At 35.5% G+C, this 24,494-nt stretch overlaps 1 protein-coding gene across 2 annotated transcripts in view; it reads left to right on the forward strand.

The window, feature by feature from the left end:
• TMEM38B (transmembrane protein 38B) overlaps positions 1-24,494 on the forward strand; it is a 54,371-nt gene that overhangs the window by 11,814 nt on the left and 18,063 nt on the right. For both annotated transcript variants that reach the window (XM_047067412.1, XM_047067418.1), the window contains 4 exons: positions 1,226-1,382; positions 14,361-14,545; positions 15,358-15,445; positions 19,139-19,256. In XM_047067412.1, the coding sequence (XP_046923368.1) occupies positions 1,226-1,382; positions 14,361-14,545; positions 15,358-15,445; positions 19,139-19,256 (548 nt within the window). The remainder of the gene's footprint in view (positions 1-1,225; positions 1,383-14,360; positions 14,546-15,357; positions 15,446-19,138; positions 19,257-24,494) is intronic.

Here is a 24,494-nt window from a genome sequence, read left to right on the forward strand (position 1 = left end):
CTCTCTCTCTCTCAAAAATAAATGAACATTAAAAAAAAACTTTCAGAAAGTTTAACAGTGCTGTGACACTATTATTTATGTAAGCCACAGCCCATATTTAGATTTCATTAGTTATCCCAAAGTTCATTTATAAATATTCTTTCCCATTCCAGGATGTGATCTAGAATACACATGCATTTAGTTGTTGTCTCTTTAATGTTATTTAATCTGGAGCATTTCATCAGCCTTATTTTTGGTATTTCTTGACTTCAACATTGTTAAAATATAGGCCATTTTTTTGTTTTTTTTTTTTAATTTTTTCCAGAAGAGCCCTCAATTTGGGTGTGTCTGATTGCATTAGTTCAGGTTATGTATTTTTGTAGAAATACTGTAGAAGCAAAGATGTGTTCTTAGTGCATCATCTTGGGAGTCACATTATACTGTTTGTTTACAGTGATGTCTGCAAGGTTTCTCCACTCTAAAGTTATTATTTCCTTCTGTAATTAATAAGTTATTTGTTAGGAGACATTTTAAGATGATGTGTATACCTGTTCCTCATCAGCCTTTCACCTCTAGGTTTATTTTACTCTGTTTCTAGCCAGTCATGTTAAAAGCTTAGATTATTTATTTCAGCTTTTATTTGCTAAAGTGCTTAAGATGATAAATTTTTCTTAATATATTGCTTTGATATAGAACTGGAAGTACCTACAGTAGGGCTGGGAATGAAAGGAAAGAGTAGATAGGGAGATTGTTTATAATAATGTGTGATTAGGAAACTGGTAGTAGGAGCTGGACAGAGTATTTTATTTTTTTTTTTATTTTTTTATTTTTTCAACGTTTATTTATTTTTTGGGACAGAGAGAGACAGAGCATGAACGGGGGAGGGGCAGAGAGAGAGGGAGACACAGAATCGGAAACAGGCTCCAGGCTCTGAGCCATCAGCCCAGAGCCCGACGCGGGGCTCGAACTCACGGACCGCGAGATCGTGACCTGGCTGAAGTCGGACGCTTAACCGACTGCGCCACCCAGGCGCCCCATGGACAGAGTATTTTAAAGGTGCTTCAGATTACCTCTGTCATAACAAAATGCTTAGAGTTTATGATGATCGTGATTGTCATACCCATGAGTAATAGTAAGTTTTTGAAAGTTATGAAATTAAGAAGTTTATTTCTTTAGTGACACCGGTACCTCAGGATTTGTTTAATATACAACTATCTCAGACCGCATTTTTACTTTACCATTTCAGGAGCTGTGGCAGTGGCATGGAAGAATCCTCTTTCAAGCTGGTTCACTGCTATGCTCCATTGCTTTGGTGGAGGAATTTTATCCTGTGTATTGCTTGCGGAGCCTCCGTTGAGGTTTCTTGCAAACAACACTAATATATTACTGGCATCTTCGATCTGGTAAGCTGCCATTATGGTGAACAATGAGACATTGTAAAATTTGTTCTGTAAATTATTAGTAAGTGAAATTTTTTTCTTTAAAAAATATTTTATGTTCTTGAAAAGTTAATGCATGTACAAAGGAAGGAACCCAAATAAAGCCAGTGGTTTTAAGTACAAAGTTTGTCTCTCACCCTTCTCTTTTATCCTCTCCCAGAGGCAAGTATTGTTACCATTGTCTTATGTATCTTTAGGGGAAGCTTTTCAGATATGAAAGGGCATCAAATATTTGGCCCCAAACAGTTTATCTAACTAACTCAAACACATAGATGTACAATAGGATAAAATCAAGAATGTGACCAACTACGTAAGAAGTTCCAAGTGATTATGATTCATATATAATCATTGTTCTTGTCTTATTCCTATTGAATTTTTCAGAGTCTTAAGAGATTTAACACTAACTTTGTTTTTAATTTAGTTCTGAAGAAAAAAATGTTAGCAGGATTTGCTTTAGATTCTTGCAAATCCAAATTCAGTTATCTTTAAGAAGATTGATTCATCAAGCTAAAAAGAAGTATAATACAAATCAGAGTGCTTTGCTATATCTGAAGTGAAAACTATACTTTTAACTAAAAGCCATATCAAATATATAATATTAGGAACACTTAAAAGTTCACTTTTATTTTGATAAATTTCAAATGAATATGTAATCAGTGATAAAAGGGAACATTATAAATAGTAGTGAGGTGCCTGGGTGACTCAGTCTTTAAGCATCTGCTTTTGACTCAGGTCATGATGTGACAGTTCGTGAGTTCAAGCCTTGCATCGGGCTCTGTGCTGACCGCTCGGAGCCTGGAGCCTACTTCAGATTGTGTCTCCCTCTCTCTCTGCCTCTCCCCTTCATGTGCGCTCTCTCTCTCAAAAATAAACATTAAAAAAATTAAAAAATAAAACAGTAGTAGCAATGGGAAGAAGTAATAATGGGAACCTGTGGCAATGGAAACAAGTAGGAGTAGACTGATAAATGTGATAGCTAATATTTACTGATGTTCACTATATATCAGCTAAATTCTTTATATTCATATTTAATCATAAGGGTTCTATAAGGTAGCCATTATTTTTTGCATTTGACAAGTGAGAAAACTAGGGCATAGAGAAACTTTGCTAAAATTTACATACTTAGTAAGTGATTGAGCTAGGATCAAAACCAGGAAATTTGATTTTAGAGGCTTAACATTTAACAGCCACTGGTTCTCATAGATTTGGGTTTTTTTTGTTGTTGTTTTTTTAAGTAAACTCTACCACCAACATGGGGCTCGAACTCATGACCCTGACATCAGGAGTTGCATGCTTTACCAACTGAGCCAGCCAGGTGCCCTTATCTCAGAGATTTTGTTTAACCATCTCTTAAAGTATAGTCTTTCACTTCTATGAGTTTTTTTTTTCTTTTTTTTTTAAATTGAAGTACGGTGAACATACAGTGTTATATTAATTTTAGGGGCACAATATAATGTTTCAACAATTCTCTACATTACTCATTGCTCATTAAGATAAGTGTACTCTTAATCCCATTCGCCTATTTCACCCATCTCCCTACCACCTGCCATTTGGCAATCAGCAGTTTGTTCTCTGTATTAAAGAGTGTTTTTGTTCTCCTTTTTTTTTTTTTTTTGAGAGAGAGAGAGAGAGAGTGCAAGTGAGCGAGGGACAGAGAGAGAGCCCCACAAGGGGTGGGGGGGGGAGGGAGAGAGGGGGGAAAGAAAGAAGTGGGGCTCACCCAAAGTAGGGCTTGTACTCACCTGAAGCGGGGCTCAAGCTCACCTGATGTGGGACTCAAACTCACAAATTGTGAGATCATGACCTGAACCGAAGTCAGATGCTTAACGGACTGAGCCACCCAGGTACCCTGTTTATCTCTCTTTTTTTCCCCCCCTTTGTTTTGTTTCTTAAATTCTACATATAAGTGAAACCGTGATGTATTTGTCTTTCTTTGGCTGACTTATTTATTTAGCTTTATACCATCTAGGTCCATGTTTAACATCACTAATTATCAGGGAAATGCAAATCAAAACTATAATGAGATATCACTTCGTGCTGTCAGAATGTCTAAAATGAAAAACACAAGAAACAAGTGCTGGCAAGGATGTGAAGAAAAAGGAACCCTCATGCACTTTTGGTAGGAATGCAAATTGGTGCAGCCACTGTGGAAAACAGTATGGGGGTTCTTCAAAAAATTAAAAATAGAATTACCATATGAACTAGCAATTCCACTATCAGGTATATTTACCCAAAGAAAACAAAAAGATACATCCATTTTTATGTTTATTGCAGCATTATTTATAATAGCCAAGATGTGGAAGCAATTGAAGTGTCCATCCATAGATGGGTGGATAAAGAAGATATGCCATATATATATAGTGGAATATTAGCTGTAAAAAAGAATAAGATATTGTCATTTACAACAACATGGATGGACCTAGAGGATATTGCTATATGTTTTAAAAGGCTTTCTCAAGGACTTTTATTTCTATAACAATATTTTAAAAATATATTGACATAGCATTTATTACAATTTTTTAATGTGTGAAGATGTTAAAGCTATATAAAAAGTAGGATATCCAGAATCTGACTCTTACTGTCACTTCCACTTCTGCTCCTGTGTACTAACCACCATTCTTTCTTGCATGGACAAAATGATTATTTAAAAATAAGTTAGAACATATTACTCTTATGCTCAGTAGTTTCTTATCCGATTAAGAACAAAATCTGGGGGACCTGGGTGGCTCAGTTTGTTGAGCGTTCCACTTTTGATTTTGGCTCAGGTCATGATCCCAGGGTCATGGGATGGAGCCCTGTGTTAAGCACTACACTAAGCATGGAGTCTGCTTAAAATTCTCTCTCTTTCTCTCTTTCTCTCCCTTTCTCTCCCTTTCTCTCCCTTTCTCTCCCTTTCTCTCCCTTTCCCTCTGCCCCTTTTCCTTGCTTGCACACACTCCCTTTCTCTCTACCAAAGAAAAAAAAAAGAACAAAATCTAAAACTACCATGGCCCATAAAACTCTATAATCTTCTCTTTCATTCTTTCTGATGTAATCTTTCCATAGTCCTCCTGTTCAGTCTGTTCTAGCCACATTGGTTATGCCATTTCTTGAACACAAGGTGTTTTTCTACCTCAGTGCCTTTGTGCTTGCAGTCTTCTCTTTGTAATGCTATTTCCCTGGAAGGCTCATATTTTCTTTTTCAGAGAGGCTTCCCTGACTGAAATAACACCTCCTCTCTCTTGACTATCATATCCTCCTTCCTTCCTTCCTTCCTTCCTTCCTTCCTTCCTTCCTTCCTTCCTTCCTTCCTTCCTAAATTATTTATTTATTTTGAGGGGGAGAGAGAATCCCAAGCACACTCTGCACTCACAGTGCAGAGCCCAATGTAAGGCTCGAATCCACAAACTATGAGGTTATGACCTGAGCAGAAGTCAGATGCTTAACTAACTAAACCACATCATCCTTCTTTATTTTTCTCCTTAGACTAATTATTATCTGACATATTATCTGTTTATTTCTTTTTATGTTGGTCTGTCTCATTCCACTAAAATAATAGCTTCTCAGAGCAGAGACTTTGTTTTGTAAACTATATGATAATTACTTTTCTTGGTTCAGTAAATATATTGCTAAAGAAATGGACTGCTGTGTATTGTTATATTATAAGGCATTTCTGTAATTGAGTAGCAAGGAAGTCCAGATCTTGATTTTTTGATCCCTTAAATGAAATAAACTTACTTGTCTGGGGTGCCTGGGTGGCTCAGTTGGTTGAGCGTCCAACTTCAGCTCAGGTCGTGATCTCACAGTTTGTGAGTTCAAGCCCCACATCGGACTCTGTGTTGACAGCTCAGAGCCTGGAGCCTGCTTTTGAGTCTGTCTATGTCTGTTTCTGCTCCTCCCCTGCTCGTGCAGTCTCAAAAATAAATAAACCTTGACATTTGTGGGGAGTCTGATTACAGTTGTAGGAGAGTATTGATCCTGGTGATGCCGGGCTCGCCACTCCTGGATTTACACCTTCTGATAGCTCTTGCAGGGAGTAACCGCTAACCTGGCAACAGATTTTGAAGTCACGAGTCTTGAAATCCTTCTCTCTTCATGGGCCATCTGGCTTCGGTCTTTATGCCCCCCCCCCTTTTAGATGCTTTTCCTTTAATATTCTATCATTAAAAATATATGTATGTCCCATGGGCACCTGGGTGGCTCACTTGGTTAAGTATCTGAGTTTGGCTCAGGTCATGCTCTCACGGTTTGTGAGTTCAAGTCCCTCGACCCAGCTCTGTGCTGACAGCTCGGAGCCTGGAGCCTGCTTCAGATTCTGTGTCTCCCTGTCTCTGCCCCTCCCCTGCTCTCTCTCCATCTCTCTCAAAAATAAATAAAACATCTGAAAAATTTAAAAAATATAAAAATAAAAAAATATAAACCTTTAAAAAAATTACTTGCCTATAAATGTATGCTTTCTTGGATTAAATGAAAAGGTGTGTTAGAAATGGAAAGTAAGAAATGCATTTTTATATAGTGAATTAATAGAATAATATTTAATTATTTGTTTAACCTCGAATCTTTTATTATCCCAATTTTATATTGGAAGAAATTGAGGCTTAGAGAATTGGTGAATGGCAGGGTCTGACTTCAACACCACAAAAAACAAATATTTGGCCTAATGAATTATTATAAAGTATAACCTTGAAACCACTAGCCAAGTCAAGAAATGAGGCTTTGCTATCCGTCCATTCTAGAAGTCTCTTATGTGTGTCCCATGTTCTAATCACCATGATTTTCCCACCTTATATAACCATTACAATAGAACACCATTGTCCTGACTTTTATGGTAATCACTTCCTTGTATATTTTTATAATTTTGTCATCCAAATCTTCATCCATAGACACTATAATTTAGTCTTGCCTATTAAAATATTTGAGGTCTCTTAAGTCACTTTTGTTTTATAGATTCCCTCTCCATTCCTTTTTTTTTTCCTTATAATTTATTTCTTGAAGAACCATGCCATTTGGCATGCAGAGTTTTCTAAAGTCTGGAATGTGCTGATTGCATACTGATGGTACAGATCATTACATTCCTGTATTCTCTGTGTTTCCTGAAAATTGGTAGATTGATCCAGAATACAAATCTGATTTAGGTTAGATCTCTTTGGCAAGATCATAAGAGGCCCAAAATACTTGATTTGCTTTCTCTTTTGTTGACATTAGACCTCTTACACTTAATGACTATTTTAAGTAATTGGGACATGCAGAATGGTAATAGTCTAATTCTATCCTCTTGTGTATTAGATGGAATAGTGTTATAAATAGATATTTCCCACTAATCTATTATTTAGTTACTCAGTTGTAGTATTCATGATAAATCCTTGATTCTTTATCTGTCAGTTTTCATGATAATTGGTCCCCTGTCATCCTCCAAAGGTAACTAGTTTTTTTTGCTTTTTGTTTTTTGGGTAATTATGAACTCATGGATTTAAGCGTATTTCATAGGTTTCAATAAATTGTAGTTGTCATTATTGAGGCTTAGATTATTTCATCTTTGGCTGGTGGGAGCTTCTTCACATGGCTCATCAGACTGATTAGCTCCTTGCTACTTAATATTAGGTTGATCGATCTTCTACTTTTCTTTTGGAATCACTTATTTCTCTAAGGAGCTCTAGTGTCTCTTAGTGAGAAATGGCATTTCAAGACCACAATTTGAGGTAGAAATAGTCATTGTTATTGGATTGATTACTGTTTCTAAGCTTTCTCAGTGGACAGAGCTAAGAAAAATAAGGATAAAATTACTCGAGTTCATATTGATATTTCTAATTTAAATTCAAGAGCCTTTATTAAACTTTTCTCTGTTACATATATATCTCCTTTCTTCCACACTAAGAATTTTGTTTCTTGAGGGCACAAGACATAATAGAATTAGAATACTCCAATGTTACTCATTGATTTTACTCTGTATTATACACATAATACACAATAACTTTGGCGTAACGGTACTAATACTACCAGTGATGTGATTACTGAAAATATATATATTTTTGCATATATACTTCTCTATTCCCATTTTAAAAATAGATGTACTATTCTATATTGTCATAGTTATAATTATTACATGCTATTACTCTTCCCTTCTTACTCTTCATTCAGTCTTAGTTTTACAGCTAATTGTATGTTTAATGCTTTTTACCAGTCCTTATGTCTGTGTCTCTCTAGTAATTTTGGTTGTTTGAAGTTGATTCTCTAGGAGATTCATCACTGAATTTCGTATGTTGGTGTCTGTCTCTTTTGTACTTGAAAGTAGGTATTACTGGATATAAAATAATAGGATCATACTATGTATCTTTGAGGATTTTAAAGTGTTACTCTATTTTCTTGTGTCATAAAGCATTGATGTGATAAAGTCTTATGATCATTTAATTTTCTTTCCCTTAAAAGTCATATATTCTTTTTTTCTAGATGCCCAAAAGATTTTTTTCCATTAAAGCCTAATAATTTAAATAAAATAAGTCTTGGTGTGGGTCATTCTGAGTCAGTATTTTTAGGTGTGTGGTATGTTCTTTATAGTAAGTACACATTTTTTTTAATTGGCAAAGTTGTTTTAGTATTTGTACTCTTCTTCAGGAACTCCGATGATTGGTATATGACTCTTTGTCTTTCTAAATCAGTGGACTTTTTTTTTTTTTTTAATTTTTTTTTTAACATTTATTTATTTTTGAGACAGAGAGAGACAGAGCATGAACAGGGGAGGGTCAGAGAGAGAGGGAGACACAGAATCTGAAACAGGCTCCAGGCTCTGAGCTGTCAGCACAGAGCCCGACGCGGGGCTCGAACTCACATACCGCGAGATCGTGACCTGAGCCGAAGTCGGACGCTTAACCGACTGAGCCACCCAGGCGCCCCTAAATCAGTGGACTTTTTAAATCTTTTTTTAAATTTAAAATGTTTTTCTCTTTCCCTTTCTATTTCTTTGAAGGTAGTGTTATATTTATTTCTCTTTGTTTTCATTCTGGTTTGGTTTTCATTAATGAGGTGATTTCTTTTCCTTAAAAAAAATTTTTTTTAATGTTTATTTATTTTTCAGAGGGAGAGAGACAGAGTGTGAGCAGGGGAGGGGCAGAGAGAGAGACACAACAGAATCTGAAGCAGGCTCCAGGCTCTGAGCTGTTAGCACAGAGCCCAACACGGGGTTCAAACTCGCAAACTATGAGATCATGACCCTGAGCCAAAGTTGGACGCCTGACTGAACCACCCAGGCGCCCCTTCTTCTCCTTTAAAAATTTTTTTTCCCCGAAGGATTATATCTTCAGTTCTCACTTTTTCTAAATCTGATGTTTTTCTTTTATGTGTTGTATCAGTTTTCTTCATGTCTTTAGCTTGTTTTGAAATAGTGTGTTACAGTTTTGATCTGTTTGGTGGACACATTTTCCTGAGTGCTTTCATTGTCTATAGGGATTTATTCTGCTTTTCTTTCTTATAATAAACTTGTGTGTGATTTGACCTTGATACTTTTCCATTGGGCATTTTATGTTGAATTAGGTTTCTTAAACTTTTAGGATAAGGTGGAATTCAGGAAACATTTTCTGACTTCATAGATCTCCTGCTTCTGTTGTTTTTATAGTGTTCAAAAGATGAGGACCTGCTTTCTGAGATTTTCTGTCTTTTCCCCTTCCCCAGTTTGGTCTGAACCTTCTCTTTCTTCTTTTGCTCTGTATTGCTCAGTTTTGATTCCATACCAGTGTTTTCTTCACATGGGGCTTATTCTGGGGGAAAGCTTGGGTGGATCAGTTTTGCAAGTTCACGGGACTAAATTGCTTCATCCCCTTCAGACCTTCTTACCTTCAGATCCTTTGTGTCACCTGGTATTGGAGAATGCCAGAATATCTCCCAGTTTCAGCTGTTGTTGTTTCCAAATGGGCCTGTTGTGCTTTCTAGTGAATACTCATGAACTGTTTTAGAGTTGTTTTGTTCTTGGGTCCATTAGTTGCCACCTACTGCATTCTTCTTTCTGCCAAACAATATAGGTCTTGTGGGTGTTGGTGAATTGTCTCTGCCTGTTTGCATTTTGGGATTTGAAGGGATATCTTGTCACATAGTTTTATTTTAAGTGTTGAAGATGGGATTTTGGTTTTGCCTTCTAGTTGCCCCGCTTTTATGTTGGGTTTTGAAGAGTTCTAAATCTGTGCAGACACTGGTGCCACCATCTTCCCCAAACCCTTGCTGTTAGTTTTAATGTCCCTTGTATGCAACCCCCCAACACCTGCCTGATCCCGTTTCCTTTCTTCCTTTCTCAGAGGTAACCATTAGCCTTAATTTTGTGCTTATGATTCCTTTACTTTTTTGTGTACTTTTAGCATATGTGTATATCCCTAAACTATAGTTTTTGAAAGTATTATATATGGAATTATACGTTTGTATTCTTTTTAATATATTTATTTTTGACAGAGAGAGAGAGACAGCATACAAACAGGTGAGGTGTAGAGAGAGAGGAGTACAGAGGATCCAAAGCAGGTTCTGTGCTGACAGCAGAGAGCTCCGCATGGGACTTGAACTCACAAACCGTGAGATCATGACCTGAGCTGAAGACAGGTGCTTAACCGACTGAGCCACCCAGGTGCCCCCATATGTGTGTATTTTTTAGTGACTTGCTGTTTTTGGTCAACCTCTGTTCCTGAGATCCGGTCTTATTGTATATGGTTGTAATTTATTAATTTTCACTGTATAGCATACTAGAATTAACTGTCATAGTTTATTCATCTATTCCTCTGTTGACAGAGACTTGTTTCCAGTCTTTTCCCCCCCATTACAGTGTTGTCAAGAACATTCTTGTATGTACTTGCACATGAGCAAGGTTTTCTCTTGGTATTTGCTTAAGAGTAGATTTATTGAGTTACAGGGAAAGTGATTCTTAAACTCTGCTAGATAATGGCAAATCATTTCTCATGGTAGTGAATTATTTTACATTTCTGTTGTATTGCACCCAACCTAAGAACTGGACTTTACCAATAATTTACATATATTTCTTTTCCCCTATCCCATTTCTCTGCACTTTTCCTACATATAACCTCTATGTTTGTGTTTATCTTACTTTTCTAAAAAGTGTATCATACATATGATTATCTACACAGTAAGTTTTTAGTTTTACTTATTTTTGGCCCTATTTTAAAATGGGGTATTGCACTGTATGTAGTTCTCTGGGACTTGTTTTTTTGTTTTCACTCAACATTATGTTACTAAGATTTACATGTATTTACTCATGTGGTCGTTCATTCCTTCTCATGCTGTATAATTTATTATATGAATATTTATATTTTATTCTGCTAATGAGCGTTGTTATTGGCTGTAAAACAATAACAGCTGCTGATGTAGTATTCACTATGTCCTAGACACTTTTCTTATTGCTTTGTATATATTACCCCTTTAAACCTTACAAGAACCTTGTGAGATAGGTACAATTTTATTCTCATTTTTCAGATGATGTAACTGAGGCAAGATGGGTTAAGTCACTTGCCCAAGGTATCACAGATATCTAGTAGTTGGGGCCAGGACTCAAATCTAGGCTGTCTTTAGTTGGCTCTTATTGTTTTGGATTCTGGAAATACAGGCAATATCTCTGTCTTTTCAGACTCTTAAATATAAAAAATGATACTTGTCTAAAGACAATATTTTTTACTGTTTTCTTTTTTAAGGTTTTAATAGTGAGAAAAAATGTTATAATCTTTGCTTTATTTGATTTTAATTTGAGAGATGAAATGATGTTTGGAATGTACTTCAAACTCTAGCAAGCTAAACTACGGGATTCTGTGAATGCCCTTATTGGAAAGGCCATCTTTATTTAGCACAATAGCTCACAGTGCTCACATGTGGATATTAGCACCATCTACTGGCAACGGGAAACAATAACTTGTTATGTTGTAGTACAGTATTGTTTGGAAGAGATGTATATACCTTTATAGGATTTTTCTTTTTGAAAACTGTTTCTGGGGATATTAATATTTTGTAATTTTTCTGTGTATTGGGTTTTGTGCCCCAGTTTGATTTCCTTCAACTTCCAAGTATCAACTATTAAATATTGCACATTTGCATAACTGAGACTGCATTATTTTGAGAAAAAATATAAGAAAAGGTATGGCTTTATAGGTCTGTAATTCTTTGTCTTTTTCAAAGCATACACAAAATACATAAACTTATTAATTTGTTGGAATAATAAGAGCAAGAGCAAAGCTGTCATATTGGACTAATATGAACTTTATTTAGTTTGTCATTCTGTTTTGGCTTAGTTAAGTAAAACTGTCTTTTGTAGTCAGAGGAGTGGCATTAGTAGTAGAATGAAAACAGAATTACTAACTGTGGGAAGCTTCTCTCTGCTAAGCTCTTGGTATTAACCTAAATTCTACTTTTCATCTTTCAATTGTTTATGGCTTGGCATCTTATTATATCCTATTTAGACTAACTTCTATTATTTTAAACTTCTATTGTTTACTATTTTTCTCTCTCTTTCAACTTATGTGACTTAAAAATGTTTGAGAAATCAGTTGCCTTCTCATTCTATTTCTTGTCTGATATGTTCCATTTATTCCTCTTTTCCAATATGTTTTCTTTATATACTTTACAAGTAAAGTATAGAGGAAGAATGGCTGTTTAGGGAGCCATTGGTCTGATACGTTTACTTGTGAATCTACTGAGAACAGCAATCAGTTGTTTTTTTACCCTGTGGCTATTTAACACTGTAAATGAGAACTGTTTTTTGTTTAAGATGTTAGATTATTGTAGGTATACTTTAGAAATATCTGAATAAATAGGATAAAGACTTGTTTATTTGAAAACAGCAGTAATTACAGATTTTAGACCATGTACCATAATGTCACATAGTTGGATATAAAAGTCCAAGGTTGCTGGTAGTTGAGGTTTTTAACTTATTGTAAAGATAGTCTTGGTGTAGAGAATGAAAATGGGGTCATTTGTATTCTCTTTTAGCTTTTGTTGTTTCTTTGAGTTGTTTACTTTGGAACATTCATTCCTGCTAAAGTGAAATCTAATTTCCCTTTCTTAATATGATCTGCGGTGGATACCAAAGTATTTTTATTATATTTTAAAATGTTTTTAAAAATTACTTAAGTGTAATTTTTCCCTCCAATACATAACTGACTAACTTATTTTATATTTAAAAAAGTTTTTTTCAACGTTTATTTATTTTTGAGAGACAGAGACAAAGCATGAGGGGGGGAGGGGCAGAGAGAGAGGGAGACACAGAATCTGAAGCAGGCTCCAGGCTCTGAGCTGTTAGCACGGAGCCCGATGTGGGGCTTGAACCCACAAACTGTGAGATCATGACCCGGGCCAAAGTCAGACACTTAAGTGACTGAGCTAACGAGGCGCCCCCCCCCTTATTCTATATTTAATGAGAGAAGTGTATAGAGGCTCTCAAAATACATGAACATGTAAAATTTTTAAATTGAGTTGTTTCAAAATGATTTTTATTACCCTCAGATAATTTATTCCTTTCTCTCAAATTCTTTAATTATCAACTAATTCTTTGACTTGATGTATTTTGTATTTTGTCTCCAGATTAACTGCTAATAAATGGTTTAATTTAGAGCTGTTTTTCATCGTGCTGAGTTTTAGGTGAGGGGGTAACAAAATGAATGATTACTGCCATCTAAGGACTATTGTAACTTATGTTATAGAGAAAAATGTATAAAGAGATACATTGAGGCATAAGAACTGATTTGTTTTAGTTGTATAGAGCCAGCAGAATTTAGTCTGAACTGAGAATATTAAAATGAAACTCCCAAAGTCAATGTACATGGTAGTATTTGACTGGGACCTTGGAGAATAGGAAGGAATTGGTAAGTGGAGATGAAGAGAGGGTGCTTCAGCCTGAACAAACCATTGCATCCTGCATTGGATCTCTGAAGTAGTATTTATAAAATTTCACATTCCATGAATACTTTTGGGAATTCTGACTTTATGAATCATGAATTGTGGTAAGGCTAACAACTTCTTTTGAAAGAGATAATACTTCATTCACGTGGTGTCTTCTGTATCACTCTGCTAGAAAGAAGATTATGTTCTGCTTTAAGTACACAATTGTCTGCCAGAGAGTATTGTAGGAATGGGAGGAAAAAACTAGTGTGTTTCCCAATTGACATTATTGGTAAACTGTTTGAATGGATGCTTAGAATAAATGAGGCTTCAAAAAGTAATTTACCTGAGGAGTTATTCTTAAACTAGTATCACAATTTAATTGAAGAACAGTTTCATATACCTTCACCTGTATGAAAAAATATTTTTCCTCAACACAAATCTGTCTCCTTGAGAGCTATGACTTTTCTTTGCATAGGTCTTAGTTTATGTAGAACACAAAAGGACACAGGTGAAGATGTTAATAGGGTTGAAATGCAGGGCTCTTCTGTAATTCCTTTTCCCAGAAAATGACACTCTAGCTAGAAAAGTCCCTATCCTAAAAGCGATTGTACATTTCCTTCATTTTGTTAGTGGATTTAGCACTTACCTTCTAGAAGAGTATAGGCACAAATGAGGCACTCCGTAAATACTTTTTGCATACATACAGTATTCAGAAGTCTAAAAAGGATGAAATTCCCCTTTGATCATGTATTTTGGGCAGATTATTACATATGCCTCCTATGATTAGAAAAATTGACTCTACTCAATCTGTGGTCTTCTTAGGTCAGATTCCTTGTTTATGTGGATAATTCAGTTTGTTGCATTTGCCACATTGTTACTGCATCTATTCTGGGTTGTTCTTCTGATTTAATTGTTTAAAATCCAAGCTTACTCAACTAAATTGAGTATATATTTAAATATTTGTTAAATAATTTGTACTTACATTTATGTATCAAAACATTTATATATTAACATTTATTTAAAATTTATAAAATGTGTCTTAAAATATTTTTATTATAAATATTTATATTTTATTTATATATTAAATCATTTAAATTTTCATTTCAGGTATATTACATTTTTTTGCCCATGTGACCTAGTTTCCCAGGGCTATTCTTTCCTACCTGTTCAACTCTTGGCTGCGGGAATGAAGGAAGTGACCAGAACTTGGAAAATAGTAGGTGGAGTCACACATGCAAATAACTATTACAAAAATGGCTGGATAGTCATGATAGCTGTTGGATGGGCCCGAGGTAATATTAACAATATGTGTTTTTAAATAATCTGTTATTGATATACTACTGCTACTGAACAATTCTGTATTTACATTAATGAGGACAACATACTTTAGTAACTGTAGTTTTGGAAGTAGGAAGTCTTTTTTTCTGTTGGCTAGTAAAGTAAATTCATAACTGGCATTTTCACTAGTACTAGTCATCAGCCATTATTTTGAGCCTATCTTACTATATAAAATTTTTACCATTGGTTTGATTAGTAGTCCAGAACCAGAGGGATTCATAGTTAATTAAGGTATAGTATAGTGCCAGTATAAATAAATTTACTTCAGAGATTATGTAAAGAAATTATATAAGAAATTTCTTTTTTGTGTTTTTTTCCATCCTGAATAACTAAAAATAGTAAATAGGCTTGGTTATGGGTTCCTCTTCACTTTACATCACTTACCTTCATTGTTGAGTTCTTTTGTATGTAGAAATTGAATAAATTTCTCTAATCTCTTGTTATATTGTACTGCACCTAAAACTGATATCAGGGAAGGAAATAATAAAGCAGAAAATTTTATTTTTCAGGCAAAGAACATCTTTGTGCTTGAGGCCTCATTTTTTAACCTTAATTATGGTGCAGTAGACAGTTGCCACGCTGATGAACAGGAAGAATTGCAATTGTCTCAGTACCATAAATGTACAAGGAAACTTTTTCTCCCTCCTCAAAATTATATTTTGAGGATCTTCTTGGAACTTTACATCAGGAGATAGAATTACAGCTTTGTTTCAAATGTTTTCTCCATAAAATTTGACTAAATATTCTTGTTTTATTTTATTTTTAGGTGCAGGTGGTAGCATTATCACGAATTTTGAGCAGTTGGTAAAAGGAGGTTGGAAACCAGAAGCTAATGAATGGCTGAAGATGTCCTAGTGAGTTGGTATAAACTAGACCGAGACCAGCTTTTTATCTTTAGATCTTACCAGATTTCTTAATGTGGAGGCAATGGAGCTGAAAAAAATTAACAGTCATAATAATGGAAGACAGTCAGGAAACTTGTTCTTTCAAGAAGTCTGCTCTCTCAGATGTAGTTTTTAAAATAAATACTGATTCTTTTCTCTGGGGATTCTTCCCCTTAGAAAATAAAACTAAACAAAAACTTTTGGATTGTTACAGGGTTGTGGGAATGGTGTATATTTATGAAGAGAGAACTACATAGGAACCCACTTCTGTGTATGGAAATGAATCCGTTGCAGGCTCTTGTCATTTTCATTAATGACTACCATATCACTCAGATTTCAAATTATACGTTCTGGTAGTAAAATGTCAAGCTTATGGGAACAAATCAATCCATTATCAATCCAAATCAATCCCCTGTTGCTTTAAAAATGAGAGTTGAGCTTAATTACACATAAGGAAAGATTAGAGGAAATAAACTATAATTGTTATAAATGGAGCAAACAAGGCCTTGATTGATAAGTTATAAGTAAGGCATTAGTGATATTCAAGGGAAATTTTTCTCCTTTTGAGTATAGTCTCAAAATGTCTTCCATAAAACATTTCTTGGTGTTTTATAACCAAAATCAAATTGTTTCTCCTTTGTTCAGAACTTTGGAATGACTCCCCAGATGGCCTGTAAAACCCTCCAAGATCTGCCTTTCCCTCATACCGTATTTGCTTTAACTTCATTTCTTACTATTCTCTCCTTCTCCTTTGCTTATATCCTTGAACAGGCCAGGTAACCTGCACGTATTCTTCAACAAATCTATGAGTAGACAATAAATATTAGATAAATGAATGAATGATCAGTTGGTCAAGTGAGATTGATCATTAGTTCATTATGCTATTTTGTGTATGTGTGTGTATATATCTATTATCTATTACCAAATACTTTTGCATAGTAGAGAAAGCCTATATGATGTTAGAGAATACATATATTGTCATAAACAGAACATTGGTAGAATTATGAACGTTAAAGGTGCTGGTGAGTACTCAAGGAAATGAGCATGATATTGGAAAGTGGGGAGATGTGATACAGTTATATAGTGGCAGAAAAATTACTTGAATTGTGTGCTACAGTTGTGTGGAAAGTGTAATTTGTAAGCAGTGAACTTGTCTATTTGGCTGAGGAGATTTTGAAGTTGTGTTAAAGGTCTGACTGGTTTCTTCTTGATGCTTATAGTAAAGTGAGAGATGAAAGAGTTGAACTGCTGAACAAAGAAACCAAGACTGTAATAATTTGGAAAATTCTCAGCCTATCCAGATTGCAAAAGATGATAAAATTAAGAGATTGACTTTTAGGACAGTCTGTGGTGGAGAGAAGGTAAAGGGTCTGTCTGGAAAACTTTTGCTAGTGTTAAAGAAATTAGGTGTGTGACTCATGGATCCATTCAGCCAACACAACACAAGCCAGGAATAGACATGAGATTATCCAGGAAAGGTATGTGGAGGACCATCTTAACTAATGGCATGGATCCCTGTGTCATATGCTGGAGACCCACAAGGTTTTTGAAAACATTGTATAGTAGAAACACCGCCAGCTTGCACTGAGAAGGACAGAGATAAGATGAAATAAAAGAAGGCTGTCAGCTCCGAAAATTCTATAGGCGGGAAACAGGCTTGATAAAACTGTTCAGCTGCAAACATGTGTTACCCTTCAAGGAAAAGGAAGAATGGATTTCAGCTGGGAGCCATGGGCCTATTTTAGTATATGTGCTGCAGAAGCAAGCACTGAGAGCTGTGAGCCTAGAGCCCTGAGGTCAGACCCGTAGGCTGGAGTCCAGGTGCAAAATCCAGAGCCATAGGTGCAAAATCCAGAGCCATAAGTGCAGAAGTTCCAATTGAGGACTCAGATGGTGGAGCCTGATGTCACAGCATTATTCCCAGGCTTTGAAACCTTGAAACCTAATTGAATTGGCTCTGCTGGGTTTTGAAATTGCATAGGACCAGTGACTTCTTTCTTCCTTTCCTTTCATTTTCTCCCTTTTGGAGTTGGAATGTCTCTAATTATTACCCTATACCTATCCCACTGTTGTATTTTGGATGCAGATAAGCTCATTTTCTAGTTTCATAGGAAACTAATACAAGAATACTTTTTAAATGCATCCTGATCTTCCAAACCAGTCTCATTGACATTTTCCTAAATCTCAGCCCTTCTCCAATCCCCTGCCCCATTTTATTGTCTACAAAATCATTGCTTTTCAAATTCAGTGCTTCTGAATTTATGCTGTAAGGGAATGCAATCCAAAATGGAATGTGAGTGTGCTCAGAGGATACCCATGATGGGGCACTGTGGTACAGAATCTAAACTATTAGAAACAAAGATTAGTAAAATGACATTAAGATAAAAGTAATTCCTTTTACCTCATCCTTTAAAAATGTCCATTTGATAAATAAATAAATAGTTTGGTGTACATTTTTAATACATTATATGTATATTTAATTTATAAATTAATTGATAAACATGTATTAGGGAGTGTCATAAAACCCCCTTTTTTTAACCAGTAGGGATGTGCAGTTAATAAGTTTTAGAGACCAGGTGGCCTGATGGTTTCAGTCAGTTAAGTGTCCAACTTTGGCTCAGGTCATGATCTTGTGGTCCATGAGTTCGAGCCCCATGTTGGGCTCTGTGCTGACAGCTGGGAGCCTGGAGCCTGCTTCAGATTCTGTGTCTTCCTCTCTCTCTGCCCCTCCCTCACTTGCTCGCTCGCTCGCTCTCTCTCAAAAATAAATAAATATTAAAACAAAATTAAAAAAAAAGTTTGAGAGACCATTGTTCCAGAACATTAATGCTGCCCAGTCAATTGTTAAGCAAGGTCTAAAGCCCTGTTGCCCAAACCTAACCCTATTTTGAACTCAGTCCTTAGCTTGTAATAAATAAATAGGTAATTTTTCATAAAATGGCTTATAGTGACTTTTAAATTTGCCATATTTTGCAGTATGGCATTCTAAGAGTTTATCATTTATATTTCTCTAGTTGTAAACATAAGCTAAATAATGATCTGTTACTGAGATATACTTTAAATGTGTGGCAAATATATAATAAAGTAATGCTTTGTGCTGGAGTTACCCAAGTAATTGTGCTGGATGTGGCTTATACTGTTGTATGAGAGCTGGTTGTGTGTGTCTATCTCTTCTCCATTCTGCACAGCAGCCTGAAATTGACTGCGATGGGAGTATCTACACCATGGAAATGGGAAGATACTATGTAAATCAGGGCTTGCTTTTTTCCTTCTCCCACCTGACTGAAGGAGCTTTTTAGCACTATAAGGACTAATCTGCTTTTTTCTAAGTCATACTGTGGAACATGGGACTTTCATATCTTCGTAAAAAAGTAGTATATGGTCAAATGTGTTTCAGAAGTACTGTAAATAGAAATGAACTCTTTTTATCAGTCACAATATGTGTGAACATTCTAAGATCTCTGATACTTTATCAGAGTGAAATTATACTTTATATAATGTAGCACTTGTAAAACTTGAGAAGTATATTCATAGAACTCTTTTTCATCTATTACTAACTCATGGGTATATTAAATTAATATTTTTCAGAGTACTCTTTGAGAAATCTAGAGATGGATCATGTATGTTTATTACTTACTGACTTAAAATGCATTTTATTTTCAGCCCTGCCAAGGTAACCCTACTGGGGTCAGTTATCTTCACATTCCAGCACACCAAACATCTGGCAGTATCAAGGCATAATCTTATGTTCCTTTATACCATGTTTCTTGTGGCCACAAAGGTAAGAATTCAAAGTAGCTATAAATCCATATTACAAATGCTTTATAACCAGAATTCTGCATACTAGGCAAGTAACAGGAACATTTACTTTTTACTGTTGTTACAGTCTAAAAAGGTAAATTTTGGGTTGTTTATTCAGCGCATCCATGACTTTTTGAAACATAGCTCCTGGATGATTCCACATTTGATTTATGCTGAGGCTATCATGAAAGATTTGCAGATAGTCTAATAAATGTTGGAGGCCAGAATAGTGGAAATAGCTATAGCTGATCAGAGTGCAGACAGCAATGTCTCATTTGTAAAATGGGATACTTAGATGTTCTCTGAGGTTCCTTAAAGTTTTAACATTTCAAAATTTTATACTGGGGCATATTTGTGTGTAGTCTCTTGTATTATTATTGCCTTTCTGGAAGCTTTATTCTGTCTTGAAGATAGGAGGTAGTGTGGTGTAAGATCACAGGTTTTGGAGACAGGCAATCTTAAGTTCAAATCCTAGCTTTGCTATCTAATTCCTGAATAGGCAAGTCACTTAATGTCTCTGAATCCTGATTTCCTCATCTTCATTATACGATTGTTGAGAGGATTGGAGATGGTGCATGTCTTTCTATTACTGGGACGTATCTTATGAATTTTATTGGCAGCTGTATCATGAGTCTAATTCTGATTATTGTTACTCTTACCATTATTAAATATTGTTCCCTATTCAAAAGTAGACAGTTGGTTTAAAAATATGAGTATTATTTAAATGTAGAGGAATTTTATAGCTAACTCTCAGCCTAGGTATTTTTGGGTAAAAACTTACCTATTGGATTCTTAAAAGGAAGACAGTATATATTAAATAAATTTATATCTTAGAAAGAACCAAGTCACTATAGGGATAGTTTATTTTTGTTTCAGTAGTCCTACTATGGAGGTGATCTGTGGCTGTAATTCAAGTACTTCAAATATCTGAGGCAAAATCTCTTCATATGTGTCCTCTTCCAGTCCTCAACATTTTGAGCTGTATGTATTTTTTTGTAACAGCTTATTGAGATATATGTTACATACTGTAAAATTCATCCATTTAAGTGTACATTTTAGTGTTTTTTTATATATTCACAGAATTGTGCAGCTGTCACCACAATCAGTATTAAAACATTTTCATCACTCCAAAAAAGAAACATCATGCACATTACCAGTTACTTCACATTTTCCCTCAGTCCCTCCAAATGTAGGCAACCACTGATCTACTCTCTGTCCCTATAAATTTGCCTATTTGACATTTCATGTGATTACTATCATACAATGTGTCCTTGTGACTTATTTCTTTCACTTACCATGTTTTTGAGGTTCATCCATGTTGTAGTATGCATTAGTATGTTATTCCTTTTTATTGCCAAATAATAGTCCATTGTATGGATATACCACATTCTGTTTATCCATTGGTTGATGAATATTTGGGTTTTATTTTTTTGGCTAATAGGAATAATGAGCTGTGAGCATTCACGTAGTTTTTTGTGTGGATATGTGTTTCATTTCTTTTGGGTGTAATATAGAAATGGACTAGATAATATAGTAATGCTGTGTTTAACCTTTGAGGAGCTAACAGACAGTTTTCCATGGTGGCTTCATCATTTTTCATTCCCACCAGCAAAGTATGAAAATTCTAATTTCACATACCATCATCAATGCTTGTCTTTTTTATTAGAGCCATTCTAGTGGTTGTGATGACTGATGACTAATGGTATTGAACATCTTTTCATGTGTTTGTTTGTATATCTTTGGAAAAATGTCTATTCAGATCATTTGCCCATTTTTTAATGTGTCATTTGTCTTTTTAATGTTGAGTTGTAAGAATTCCTCATATATTTTGGACCCTAGACCCTTACTAGATTTCTGATTTATAGATATTTTCTCCCATTCTGTGGGTTGTCCTTTCACTTTCTTGTTTTTGGAAGTGCAAATTTCTAAAATTTGATGAAGTCAAATTTACGTATTTTCTCTTTTGTTGTATATGTCTTGATGTCATATCTAAGACACTGTTGCCAAATCCAAGGTCAAAAAGATTATCTCTGTGTTTTCTTCTACAAGTTATATAGTTTTAGCTCTAATTTAGCTCTGTGATGTATTTTGAAATAATTTTTGGGTATGGTATGAGAAAGGATTCAATTAAACTTCATTCTTTTACATTCTGTGGCTACGTAGCTTTACATTCTTGAAGATTCTGTGGGTATCTATTCATCCTAGTATTATGTATTGAAAAGACTGTTCTTTCCCCCCATTGAATTGTCTTGGTCCCCTTGCTGAAAATCAATTGTAAATGTGAGGGTATTTTTCTGGATTCTCACTTTTGTTCCCTTCATCTATTTACTTATCCTTCTGCTAGTACCACATTATCTTAATTATTTTAGCATTGTAGTTAGTTTTGATATTGAGAAGTGTTTATTCTCTGAGTTTGTTCTTTCTAAGGATTGTTTTGACCATACTAGGTCATTTGCATTTCCATATAAATTTTAGGTTTAACTTCATAATTTCTGCAAAGAAGGCCAGATCATATTTTCATAGAGATTGCCTTGAATCTGCAAATAAGTTTGGAGTATTGTTGTCTTAACACTTTTAAGGCTTTCAAACAATCAACACAGATGTCTTTACATTTATTAGGTCTTTTAAAGTATTTTTTTCATGATGCTTTCAATGTATGAGTCATACATATCCTTTTGTTAAATTTATTCATAAGTGTTTTATTCTATTTGATGCTATAGTAAGTGGAATTGTACATTGCAAACATGTAGAAATAAAATTGATTTTTGATCTTTCATTCTATAACCTTGCTAATAAACTTGTTTGTTAACTCCAGTAGGTTTTATGGGGGTTTTTTTTGGTGTTGATTCCTTAGGGTTTTGTATATTCAAGATCATGTCATCTGCAAATAGAGGATAGTTTTACTTCTTTTTTTTTTTTTTTCAGTCTGCATGTCTTCTATCTAATTTTCTTGTGCAGTTGCCCTGGATAGAACCTCTAGTACAATGTTTAATTGAAATAGAATGAAGATCCTTTTCTTTTTCCTGATTTTAAGAAGAAGCCAGTTAGTCTTTCACTATCTTAAGTCTTTATCATATTAAGTATGATATTAACTATGGATCTTTTATTGGTGCCTGCTTTTAGATTGAGGAAGTTAGTTCCCTTCTATTCCTAGTTTGTTGAGTGTCTTTATCATGAAGGAGTATGGGGAGCTGTATAATTTCTGAAATTTTCTAACTTTAATCTTTAGAGAAAATGAACTTGTATTGTGGATTTATTAGAATAAGTACTGCTGGTGTCTGTTGAATTTTTTAAATTACAAACATCAGTTTTTGTTGAAGTCCTAATTTGTGGAGTAAAAAGGAATTTTTCTTACAATTATTGCTGGATATATAGTTCTTTATTATAATATTTAAACACCGTATTGCAGTATGGCAATAACGTACAGTATTAAACTTGTCTCATAATATTTCCCAGCATTTTCCTATTATCCACCAACTTACTATTTTTAAAAATTTGTTTATGTTTATTTATTTTATTTATTTAAAAAAAAATTTTTTTTTTAACTTTTATTTATTTTTGAGACAGAGAGAGACAGAGCATGAACGGGGGAGGGTCAGAGAGAGAGGGAGACACAGAATCTGAAACAGGCTCCAGGCTCTGAGCAGTCAGCACAGAGCCCGACGCGGGGCTCGAACTCACATATCGCGAGATCGTGACCTGAGCCGAAGTCCGACGCTTAACTGACTGAGCCACCCAGGCGCCCCTATGTTTATTTATTTTTGAGAGAAAGGCAGAGCAGGAGCAGGAGAGGGGCAGAGGAAGAGGGAGACACAGAATCTGAAGGAGGCTCCAGGCTCTAAGCTGTCAGCATGGAGCCTGATGCAGGGTTTGAACTCATGGACCGTGACATCACGACGTGAGCCAAAGCCAGATGCTTAATCCACTGAGCCACCCGGGTGCCCTTGTTATCCACCTACTTGTAAATAGAATGTGCATTTTTTTTTTTTTCAACGTTTTTTTTTTTTTTTTTTTTTTTTTTTTTTTTATTTTTGGGACAGAGCGAGACAGAGCATGAACGGGGGAGGGGCAGAGAGAGAGGGAGACACAGAATCGGAAACAGGCTCCAGGCTCTGGGCCATCAGCCCAGAGCCCGACGCGGGGCTCGAACCCACGGACCGTGAGATCGTGACCTGGCTGAAGTCGGACACCCAACCGACTGCGCCACCCAGGCGCCCCTAGAATGTGCATTTTTAATGCATACTTTTGCCTAAGTTCCGTTTAGATTTATACTGATTTTTTAAAAATGTTTATTTATTTTTGAGAGAGAGAAAGAGAGCGCACTACTGAGCTGGGGAGGGGCAGAGAGAGAGAGGGACAGAGGATCCGAGGTGGGCTCCCCGCTGATAGCAGTGAGCCTAATGCGGGGCTCAAACTCATGAACTGTGAGATTAGGACCTGCTGAGCCACCTAGACATCCCTTACACTGAATTTTGAATGGCTTGTCATTTGTTTCTGAGTAGCTACTATAGTTTTTCTTTTCTTAGATATAAAAAAATGAATTGACAGAATATTCAGGGAAAATTTGGCAGTAATTATTTTTTCTTTACTTCACTCTTTTCCTGTAGTATTTATATAGTCAGGAGATGTGCATTGGCTGTTTTGGATAATCAGTGCTTTGGCCTATACAAAGATACTAATAAATATGATTTCTCTTTTCAAAGAGAATAGCTCCCCAAAAGTAAAATAAGCACACAGAAAACTATGATGTAAGTATAAAAATAGTGAGTTCTGTAAGAGAAACAGAAAGTAAATGCCCCCAGCATTGGTCACCCTGTGGTATCTCTGATGGTATCGCAATCCACCAAAAGCCACTCTGTACTAAGTCACAGAAGTCTCCCTCTTGACATGTGCAGGCTAGCCCTAAGCCAAGGACTTGTGGTACCATATAGATATCTGGAGTCTCCTCCTGGACCCCCAGAACATGCCCAGTTTCCTCCTCTTTGATACCTTACCCTGGTCAAGTCTATTTAGATTCACCAATACCAGTCTCTGCTACCTCAGTTTCAGTTCTAGCTCCCTGCTTGAGAAGTTGTCCTGAGACAGAAGTGAGGGTAAATGTGTGAGTCACTTTATCAGTTTGTCTCTTCTCATGATCAGTCTTACACTCTCTGTCGGCCAGTGCCCAAAAGTGTTTGCCTCATGTATTTTGTCAGGTTTATGGCTTTTATGCCCGGAA

The sequence above is a fragment of the Lynx rufus genome, unplaced genomic scaffold (genome assembly GCF_022079265.1).
Source record: "Lynx rufus isolate CCGP_SWC_20201006 ecotype Redwood Valley unplaced genomic scaffold, mLynRuf1.p SCAF_10, whole genome shotgun sequence".
NCBI lineage: Eukaryota > Metazoa > Chordata > Mammalia > Carnivora > Felidae > Lynx > Lynx rufus.